The 11,483-nt window shown below is 38.5% G+C and overlaps 1 protein-coding gene across 1 annotated transcript; it reads right to left on the reverse strand.

Moving 5' to 3' along the window:
• Positions 1 to 1,417: 1,417 nt before the first annotated feature.
• LOC131782270 (uncharacterized) lies at positions 1,418 to 4,327 on the reverse strand. The gene is made up of 3 exons (XM_059099003.2): positions 4,215 to 4,327; positions 3,116 to 3,670; positions 1,418 to 2,678 (listed from the first exon to the last, which is right to left on the reverse strand). The coding sequence occupies exons 1-3, from the start codon at positions 4,318 to 4,320 to the stop codon at positions 1,600 to 1,602; spliced, it is 1,740 nt and encodes a 579-aa protein (XP_058954986.2). The 5' UTR covers positions 4,321 to 4,327; the 3' UTR covers positions 1,418 to 1,599.
• Positions 4,328 to 11,483: the final 7,156 nt, after the last annotated feature.

The raw sequence follows: 11,483 nt of genomic DNA on the forward strand, positions 1-11,483 counted from the left end.
TTAAAAAGTATGGTGCATGAAGTAGGAGGAAAATGGGGAAGGATTAATAATGCTGGATCAAAGATGAAAGATGAGCAATGGAGGAACGATTATCATGAAGTATGATCGATCGATGACGGATGGAGAATGGAGGAAGAAGAAAGACGGAGGAAAGATAAACAGTGCAGGATCATTATGAGATGAAAGATGGATGGAAGATGAAGTATGAAGCAGGAATAAAAATTAGGAAGGATAAGCGAAGCAGGATAAGGAAGAAGGATGATCGAAGGAGGAATGATTGAATTCACATCTGCTAAGATCTTAGACTCATTTACATACCTGTTACAGTTGTCATACAATCGTACAAAATTCACAAAACTGAAACGAGTTCGGGATCAAAGGTAACGAAATTTTACGCGAAAGGTGACCAATTTTGAAAATTTTCGATCGGTGTTGTACGAGAAGAAAACGGAACCTGAATTCGCATCTACTGTAATCTTTGACTCACATACAATACAGTTTCGTAAACTGAAACCGTACAAGTGTGCAAAACTGAACCGAAATTTAAATGTTTCAAGTCGGAGAAAACTTCAAGAATAATCTTCGGAAAGGTTTGATTGTAACTATATATAAAATAGCTTGTAAATTCGAAAAGGGTTTATTCTATGAGATGATTTAAACCCCTCCCATATTTCTTAGAACATGAATACTCAGACAACTCAATTCTAAGTGTCACTTTTCAAGTGTGTTTATCAATTCGACTTTTCTGGCAATGGTAAAGCAGCAGAAAATTAAGTTACGTAACCAACAATAAAGAATGAAACTTTCTTTACCTGAGGCTAATGATACATTAATCCAGAAATATTTCAGCGTCATAGAGAAAATATCAAAGCAGGTACTTACTTAGAAGGGCAATTTGCCACTGAATGTGTAATGAACATTGAGTTAAGGGGCTTTTTTTTCTAGTGCTTCACACAGTATTCATTGCAGGTGTTCCATCCAAATATAGGGGGAGTTAACAGTAATAACAATATCAATACTAAGTTACTCTATTGTGATATAATAGTCAATTTCAATCAAACATATGCATGAAACGTACGATTTCCGAAATCCATTAAATCCCTTTAAATAACTTTGGAAAATGAATGCATACATTACATCAAAACAACAGCTTACACTGAATAGATCGGTGGTAAGCTTCCTTTTATTGGAGTGATTTCTTAGTCTTAATTAACCTCGGCTAACTTAGATAAATGAAACTTGGCCTCTCATTTTTATTCTACTTTAAAAATTTCCGTACATCTTTCTGTGCCAAAGGAATATCGTTCAATTGGTACCAAGTACATTGTGATGTTCATTTAAATAAACAAGGGCTAGAGTAACTGACTTTTTTTACTTATTTTATTCCGACGGAGTGTTGAGTAACTGCGGAAATAAGCATCAAGAAACACATGTAGCATCAGTTCAAAGTGCATTTTTACGCTAAACAGTCTCTTCATATTCTGAAAAACAATGGATTTCTCGGCGCTATGCATCTCGTGTGCTATCTATCAAAACATATACAGAGTGAGCAGCTTGTGAAATGCAAGTTACAATCATCACATGCAGGGAGACAAGCCCTCAGCCTTGGTGGCTGCAGTAACAATATTTTCTAAGATGCGGATATGAAGCCTTGATGCAGTTGGGTTGGGAACCATAGATATTAATACGGCTGATGTGCCCGTTCACGATAAATTTCCCCTCAATAATTTTAACCGATACCTCAAATTCTCCATTGCCCGGCTTTGTTCGAAATCTAAGTTGGTAGGTGCACTCACTGGGTGTCGACGTAGATTCAAAATTTGCTTTACCAAATCCTAAACCCATCCCGTTCTCAATGCCATTAAAAGTTTGTACTTTAATGCTGGACATTTCCTGCCATGCGCTTATTATGTCATTCACTGATAGTTTCTCGCAAAGATCACCAACTTCCACAAGCAAATTATTTATGTAGTCAGCGGCGCGCATTGCACTTATGCGAACGTGCGCATGACTGGTATTTATAGGCAACCACCGGACACAAGGGCAAAAGTACTCGGGAATCAAAGCATCTTGGCATGTTCGATTTCGAGGGATCGCTGAAAAGAGGCTTGTCCCTCGGGTAAGCTCAGAATTTGATGGGTCGGCAGGGTATTTTAACACGTGCATAAAGGTTGCGTGTAGATCTAAAGGTGAAGTAATAACTTTTGTATTGAGCTTGAGATTCTGCACAAGTTCTGGATACTTTAAACGGAATTTAGAAGGAAGTGTAATGGATAGTAGTGGCAAACGCTCCTCCAGTTTCCCCTGAATTGTGGATCGGAACTCCCCCGTTCTCGCCCCGTGGTCTCCCATGACAACAAAAATCGTGTTATTCAAAAATCCAGATTCACGTATGGCCTGGAAAAATGTAACAAAGTCTTTAGCGGCTGATCCAAGTGGCATGATCGATTCATGATGGCACAAACTGCTCACGAAGGTGAATCCAAACTTAAGCGTCTGGGGATAAGCTCTGAACAGGCTTTTCAGATATTCAAGCTGAATAACGTGCTGCGGTTGTGCATTGATACAGAATGGATGAAGTCCACTGTCAGAGTTGTGCGGTACCGCTGACCAAAAGGGACGCGCGTAGTGATCTGCGGGTTGTTTGTTGAAACCTTTGAGTCTCATATTGAAAGTTGCTGAAAGGCAGAATGTAATATATTGGAATATATTGATAAGAGGAAAGGTTACTTCTATGTTACACAAAGTGTCGAGCGCTGGAAAATGCAATGTACTTCATGACTGTGTGGGAGGGCCGGACAAGCCCGATTAATGTAGATTGGATTTTGTTCGCTCCGGTAGTTCGAGAGTGATTTTTAAGACTTTAAGGTAACTTGATCAAATCCCTCTTAAATCCTCTGTTTACCTCAACAGGAACCAGGAACACTTTTGACTTTTCAAGGAAATCGATTAATCCTTGGTTATTCATTCCAGGCAGACATTTTTGAATCACTCTACCAATCGCCTTAATTTATAAATGGATCGGAAGTGAGCAATATCTTCACGCCGCAACCTTTTCATGTGAAAAACAAAATCCAATCACAAAAAATTGTGAAAAGATACAAATATGCCTTACCAATTGATGGTGCATCTTCGCTAAACATCGTAGCATATCCATGCTCCTTAAAGGTGTTGAAAATAAATGGCCACCCGTCTAAAGTCTTGGCGCCGTCAAATCCAATCCGTGCTTCATGCAATTTACAGTTCTCCTCCACAGTCTTGCCAGTAAATAGCGCTGTGATTTGGGGTGTGGTCGCCTCTCCCACAAGAGAAAATCCCTCAAATATAAAGGACTGGAGCTCATCACGAAGAAACTTGAACGAATCTGGTAAGAGACGTTGGAAAGTTGCCTGTGATGTCTGATCTAATGCTAGGATTATGACATTGAAAGGTAAACCAGTTTCCTGTAGAGCATTTCGTTGCAAGACCTCTCGTTTCGGGACTACTTGTGCATGAAAATCCTTTTGAATCATTCCATTGGAGAACTCGGCATTGATTTGTAGAAAGTCGTGTTCTAGTTTCAAAGTTGGGCCTTTGTACTTTAAAAGAGTCGGTTCTCCCAAAGTGAACCCCGAATCAGAGGCGTTTTTTCTGTGGATAGTTTGAACTGAAATACTCCTCAAAGGTGCTCCTGTAAATAAAAAATGTCAGCAACGTTATTTTTAAGAAATAGTCCGCATTTCGATCGAATCTTGGTTAAGTAATCTTAGAGTAATCACAGTAACTATGAAATCAGGAAAAGGAAAAGCATCATGTGCCAAATAAGGCAATAAATAAGGCTATTAATTTAACCGACTTTACTTTTAATCTGATTTGTCTACTTGAAAGGTTTGTGGCACAGTTAAAGACCAGTCGATAAATAGAATGAGACGATTCTTGCGTTACCTTGGTTACATTCGATTCTTATTTGAAATTGAAAGTGTGGTTTTCGAGTCTCCTTCTCCTCCCCTTCCCAATGCAATGTAACAACTCGACATTACTTAAGCTTATATTCATGTCATATCCAACTCTGAAAGAGAAAATGGAGTGCTGAGACCCAATTTGAAGGACTAAGGTCATAATGGGATCTTTGGGCGAATTCTTTCACACAATTTGTCTGATCGAGATTACAGCTATTACATTTTTAGGTTACGATGATCAGGAAAAAACCAAAAACTTCCGATCATTATCATTACCTCTATCGTGACTGTTGGCAACCTTCAAATACCCATCCAGGTATCTAGTAAACAACGTTGCTTTAAGCTCACAAGTCATGGGCGCCATTGTAATGAAATAAGACATAGCATTCTTGTCAAAAGGGTTAATATCTGGAATTCTGCAGCCTTGTTCCTCTGTTGAATTGAACGACTGCATCTCAGAGTGACCCAGACCGCACGACAATCCACTCGTAGAGAATTCTGCATATTACGAGAAATAATCTTTTAAATGCTATCATAAGGCATTTCCCTCGCAGGATGCGAGGGAAAAGAAAAGCGGGTCGAAACACTATTTCTTGATGAGCTATAAGTCCTACAAAGACTAAACAGCGATCAAAAAGTGTTTTTTGCGTCAGACCATGATTTTTATATGACTCGTAATTTTTTTTAGCCTTCATGGAACAGCTGTTTGGTCCTGTTGCATCGTTTCGTAAACTGATGGAATTTTGAGAAGATACGAAGATATGAAAGAAAAACCCATCAGCATGTGTTATACACTTCCGTTGTATGTCACAGAAGTGAAACTGCGACTGGTTATTTTTTCCTGTCAATTTGGGTTGCGCACCGTATTTTGACGCAGTTGCAGATGTCACTTGTAACTGAGTAATTGGCATTTTTGCGGCAGTTGCATGGCAACTTAACGATATTTTTAGCGTTGTGAACAAACACAATTATAGTTACATTTTCATTTGTCGCGAACGAGAGACATGGATGTATGCTAGCTCCTTAGCGATAGATAACCTAGGCTATGAATGATCATTTGTACTCAAGCTATGCTATTCACCACACTCACCAAGCTTGTTTATAAATGCAGCTTTCACATACAAAGTGGAGTTCCCATCAGAAGAAATGATAATCTTGGAGGTCGTTGGGAAAGAGTAAATAGCTGTGATGTTGTTTAGTTTTGAGATTGCTTGACACTGTTCTCCTACGAGCCTGCAAGATTTTACAGCTTCGAATTCGGATTGGAATACTTGAACATCAACCTCTGTGTTTTTCACTTCAGCTGTTGTATTGTGCAACTGATGGTAAGACAGACAAATGAAACAAATAATGTGTTAAAATTCATTGGAGTACCTCTCTATTTCATGGAATTAGACCTGCTGGAAATAGTGTGAGAAGCTGCCAAACGAATTTAATCGGGCTGAACCTTTACCTTCCTCATGCAGTGGCTGTATATGCTTTAGTTATCAAGTTATAGCTATTCATTCCTATCATGCAGATATTCTCCAGAATTAGCGTATCGATCATCAGCTCCTACGACCTGCGTTCTCAGACAGAAACTGATGAACGAGCAAGGATTCTTGTCTAGTTTGGTCTTGCATAGGAAGTTCAGGACAAGACCACAACGTGTATTTCATCATCCGGCTATTTGTTTCCATCGACATCTCGAAGGTTGTTTTGTTTTCTTTTGGGAGTCAAATAATTCTGGAACCAAGCCAGTCTTTGTTGTTTGCAGTGGGTGACCATTCCTGTCCCTTCCATCATAGAGTCCTCAGCAGTAAAATGACTTACCTCAACATAATCCTTCAGCGTGAATTTAGACAAACCGGCGTGCGCATGATCATGTTCTGCCTGTATTGTCGGGTCATTTGCCTTTAATATACGAGAAAACTTAACTTTAGCGGTGATAACTTTAATTATCTAGCAACTCAACGGTCCTTAGAGAACAACATCAAGAATCAGGTCAGCACGAGTATTAAAGAGCATGCATCATGAGAGTCACGGATGCCCTTTGCTTTTGATATGAACTCCAAATGATAGCTCCATGCTCACCTCGCTCACCTTTGGTTTCACTTCCGGTTGGCCTAATAACTTATTGGCTTTTGTGGAATAGACCTTCTTCTTTCTACCAACCCGGGAGCCATTTCGCTTCATCGATACTACCATTTTATGCACTGATTTAAAATATTTCATTGTTTGTGACTTTGATATTTTGTGATGAATCGCTTTTTGTCTTTGTCTTTGTCTCTTTCGTTTTCTCAGTCTTTTCCGTCTCCTAACGATAAAATAACGCGCATCTTTAGACGCCTTTTTGAAGAATTGCCGAGTGTTCATCAGAATCGTGTTATCTAAGCTCTTTGTTTTTGTTAGAAAAGCAACGTGCTGTTTGTTATTTTCGAACTCCTCGTCTTGCCGATATATATCTTTCCACGCACATAGAAGGTTAATGAAAGTCAACATCGCCACGGGGATCAAAATAATCGAGCTTCGCTTCTGTAGATGGGCCAGGCATCGCGAGAAACACTTCATGGTATATTTGACAATTTGCTGACCCTAAAATTGAAATGTAAATAAATAAAAAAATCGGTAAATTAACTGCCATAAAAAATATGCTCTTTTTTCGCCTATGTCCTGCCGAAAATAGTTAAATGAACGAGTAAATTCAATAAATTGATAAATTATTAGATAAATAAATTGAAAATTGATAAATGCATATATGCTTCCGAAGGTCTATGAATGTTCTTCATAACAGGTTTCTTCGTATCTTCGTATGTCATGACTAATAAAGAGAATTAAATCTAAAGAAAGTGATAAGAGAGACTGTGACCGTTTACTACAATGTATGAGATCTACAGAACTACTCTTCTTGTGTGGTCTTTTAAAGGTTTTTTTTATATATTAAAGCGGAATCCTTATTCAAAATCTATGCAGTGCAACTGATCACCTGTTTATGCGAAGGACCTGCCGAAGAATATGAAGAAATTAAAGCTCATCACCTGAACCAGGAAGAATGATTCGCGACACCGAGATAACAGCAAATCAATTTACTCAGGGAGTCGAAAGATGACACAAAATAATTGGTTAGTTTACGCTACTGAGATATATTTCGTCGGTAATGAGTACAACAAAGCAAAAACTAGCCACGTTATGTTTGTAATTATGCAGTGATACCGTTGGATATGATTATAAAGCTGTGTAAACAGATATTTCAGACTCGCGCGTTATAATCCACGAAGTCAAAGGAATAGGTGCAGATTGATTTTGAATTCATCATCGCAGAGAGTTCAAAAACTGATTTGGGTAGCATCAAAAAGTCTTAATAAATAGATTTACTTTCGACGCTTCAGTCATGCTCGTACTTGCCTGAAAAACCCACGAAAAAGAAAGCAAAAATGCAACCAATCAGAACCTGAGGTGTGACGTCATTAATATTGAATATATTTCGTCGCGAGTCACCTTTTTTCTCAAATGTTTTTCCTTTGCCATCATCTTTTACGGCAATCTGGCAATTGGTGAAATTTTCAAATCAAGCTAAGATCTTGAAGTTAATTTAGGGTTAACAACTGAGTTGAAAACGTAAATTGGCCACCGTAAAGCTTTTTTACCCTTTACGGTGGCCAATTTACGTTTTCAACTCAGTTGTTAACACTAAATTACCTGCGATACTCTCCCACCGACGCAGCACCACAGTTTCTTTAGAAACTTACCCCCTTAATTCATAAGATCTTGAAGGCTGTGTCAATCAATTTAACTCAACTTATAACTTTATTTAACGCATATTATGAAGTCATGTGATAGCGTTTTCCCGCTGAGATAGTCCGGTCAAAGAGAAAGCGAAAATTGGGAGAATCGAATCTTTAATTTATCCTGCGGAAGTTACATAAAAAGTTAATTAAATCGCTTTACTTCCGGTAATTGTCATTTCCCTGACTTGTCGAGGAAAACTCCACTAATCCCATGGCATGTGACAAACTTGTATATTCGTTTCTAATTATCGCCATAGAAGAATAAACATTTGTCACTTTGTCATGTTGTAATTTCTTTTTCTATTAATACTGATAATATTTCACCCAATCATAAGAACCTGTTATTTGCGTTATAATGTCAATTGTTTAAAACTACGCGCATCTGTTTTGTAAGTTGTTTCATCATTTAGCTGCGTTCGTCTTTAGACGCGTGGCTTTTGTGTTTTGCTTTTGTTACTTAGTAAGTAATTTATTTTGAATTCGGATAATCTTCTCAAGTTAGAACAAAGAGTTTGATCGCGGTTTTAAGGGGCTAGATTTTTTCAGCTAAGTTTTGGTTGCTTTTCGTGATGATTCAAGGAACCTCGGCGCCGTTTGGAAAGCCTGTGAAAAGATCTTTCACAGCACATCATATTCGTATGTTTCCAATGTTTCACGACATAAATTCAGGAAATCTTTGTGGGATCGGCACCAAACTACACCATAGAATTGGCCGCGGCAGTGACAGTGAGAAAAAGGACAGCTACACAGAAAATGTTGAGCTATTGAGAAGCTTATCTCTCGCAAGTCCAAGAGGATTTTTATTCCGTTTATACAAAAATGAGCCGAGGAAATCCCCAAGTCAGAATGAAATGAGAATACGTTCAAAATCTGATCGTCGGGAAGATTTGTATACAGCTATTGCGGTTGGCAATGATCAGCGAAGTGATGTGTCTTCTATTATCCAGAATAGCATTTTGCAAAGAAGAAATCTGGCGCTTAAATCTGCAAGTAAACTTAAAGAGCTGCGCATTGAGGGAGCAAATAAATTTACAGTAACTGCTGACAATGATTCTAAGAGCGAATGTTTGGGTGTCTGCACGTCGTCCGGAATTAGCTTGAAAGGAAGAAAGCAGAGCAGGAATCATTTACCGCTGTTACCAAAACACCGCAGAAAACACGATAGCTCATTGCAACAGACAACAAAATCCGTGAGTAATAAAGTGTATCCTTCGCTTAAGATAAACTGTAATCAGATATTTCCAAGGCAACCAGAAGAGAAAATATTTCAAAACCGAACGAAGGAAAAGCTCAGAGGAAGCGATGACCAAAAATGTGAGAGGGAAGCAATTGACAATGAAGACGCTAGAGTTCTTTCGAGAAGAACTCACAAAAAACGCACCATAAATGTATTTCTTCCGAATATTTTAACGGACCAAGATTTTTAACTATTTTTGTTATTCACAAACTGTCAGCAGAGTAAACGAGAAAGCTTCTTTGTTCAGCAGGTGCATGTGCAGTGAAATGACGTATCTTTGAAATGAAAATGTCGAAATTGACAGTTCGAGATAAAGGAAGTCAAACAAGGCTATGCTAAGTCTGGTAGATAACATTATATACAAACAATATTAGGACGTATTAACTTTAACGTTTGGATCAGATAAGTTAGCGTCAGTAAGAAAGTTAGGCCCAAGAGAAACGTTGATCTTTTCTCGAGCGGATCTCAGTTTTCGAGTGTCGACTAAGCCAATTTAAACGAAATAGACCTGTTGAATTAGACAACGAACATTTAGTGCCGTTCTTTATAGCCGTTCCAGTCTGTATAGCCGTTATATATACGATTCCAGGATTCTTAGCGAACTCAGGAGGAATAACACGTCATCACGACCTTTTGCATGACTTCCGCTCAGGCCAATTTCGGCTTGCAAACCAAAACCGTTTCAAAGCCGTTGCTAAGTCGAAATTCCTGGCTAGGTGGGAAGAGTCGTTCTTGGTGTAAAGGCCAGCTGTTCATATTTATAAATCAATTTATTATTAGTAGAACTTCTGGTCATCATTTGACCAACGATTTCCTGTTTTTCTAAGCCGCGGCGAACGCGGTGATCGGAAAACGAAAAAACATGCGCAGTAAGGCAAGAGGACTCTAGGGTGGACTGGTATTGAATAGCCACAGAATAAACCATGTACAAAAGTGAGAAAGAGGGTCATTATAAGCTTCTAAATAAATTGTGGTGCTGCGTCGGTGGGGGAGTATACAAGAACAAGATAATTTGGTCTTATTAACTGAGTTGATAATGTAAATTGGCAACCGGAAAGAGTTTCTAAGCTGATGTATCAAGCGTTTGCCCTTCGTCAGAGCGAAAGTTTGCTCTGACGAAGGGCTTGGGCTAACGCTCGCAGTGCTTAGAAACTTTTGACGGGGGCCAATTTACATTGTAAACTCAGTTGATAAAACCATAAACAAAAGTAGACGAAGATTTAGAACTGGCGATTTGTATGTCAGAATGAAAGTAGAATGATTCAATTACTGCCGAGGGTGAATTTCTAATCGCCGAATCTTTATCCTTTTCGGAGTTTACTAAGCAGATTATTTAGTTTTTCGGTTATTACACAGTTGGATGCAGCATCAAAGCTGAAATGACTATTCAAACATGATCAGGTAATCTTCTTAAACTGTTCAAAGAAGTCAGGTTAAGGCATTTAACGGTAATCTTGTTGAAACGAGATTTTTAACAGAAACTCGTTCAAACGTTTTACAAGCTTAGGACGGGATGAAATTTGATTAACCGTCCTTTAATTTCACCCATCCTTGCCAAGGTTTGACTCACTCGTCCTTTTTTCCCTGTTCTTCGCTTTTATGGTGGTCCCCTTTATACATCTAACGTTATCTTTCACGTGATTATCGAACATCAAAAGTGATTCTCTCTTTCTACACTTTCAGAAGATCAAGAAATAATCAATTCTTTGACACGAATTTTGCTTCAAACGAACATCTTATCTGCTTCTCAGGGGTTCGTTTTTCACCAAAAAACATTGACAGCACGCAAGATAGATGTCACATGACCGTTTTCAAGCTAAAGAGTAACGCAGAGCGTAATAAAAAGCTAGATCGAAGGAAGTTTACAATATATGCGTTTCAGTGGAGCCCCTTGTGGCACACCGTGCACGCTCTGAGCTGGCTTGACCTCAAATTGTTCACGGGAGAGCAGTTTCGCCTTGAAAAAGAAAATAACCCCTCAATCTGGCAGTGGATTACGCTTATAATAAAAAAAATATAGAGGATTAATGCCTTAACTTGATCTTCTCTCGGTTAACTTTAAAGCCCGTTGTTGATTTTGAAATTGCGTGGAACCCCCAGATCTCGTCTTTTGAAACCTATTTATCCTAATATCCATTTTAAAAGGAAAAATGATCTAGAAAACTGCTTTCAAGGTCAGATTGAGTCAGTGCTTATTGTAGCGCTTTCGAGAGTCAAGACAATTTTTTTTAATTTCAAGTCTCGTAGTTGCCGACAAGGATAAAGCACTCAAAGAAAGATACTCACACAAAGGGTCTCTAGTGTTATCTATAACTATCGGCTTTATTGTATGGATCATTTGTCGCAAATCAGAAAAGCGCAGAGTAAATGAGAAAATAATTAATCATGTTAATGTACTTCTAATCCTTATTACACAGAAGATCCGACTGATATGAAAGTTGGCACAGATGAACTCAAAAGATAATATTCTCTCCTCTTTCAATGCCTCAATACGAGGAACACATATTTTACTGCGCTGAATCATTTGATGATGATAGAAAG

Source organism: Pocillopora verrucosa, chromosome 7, assembly GCF_036669915.1.
Source record: "Pocillopora verrucosa isolate sample1 chromosome 7, ASM3666991v2, whole genome shotgun sequence".
Lineage (NCBI taxonomy): Eukaryota > Metazoa > Cnidaria > Anthozoa > Scleractinia > Pocilloporidae > Pocillopora > Pocillopora verrucosa.

Bases quoted from the DNA above. Each gene is read 5' to 3' on its own strand.
- LOC131782270 (XM_059099003.2), bottom strand. From the start codon at position 4,320: ATGTCTTATTTCATTACAATGGCGCCCATGACTTGTGAGCTTAAAGCA. The intron at 3,671-4,214 runs GTAATGATAATG...TTTTATTTACAG, and splicing joins TGCCAACAGTCACGATAGAG to GAGCACCTTTGAGGAGTATT. The intron at 2,679-3,115 runs GTAAGGCATATT...TCTGCCTTTCAG, and splicing joins CGAAGATGCACCATCAATTG to CAACTTTCAATATGAGACTC.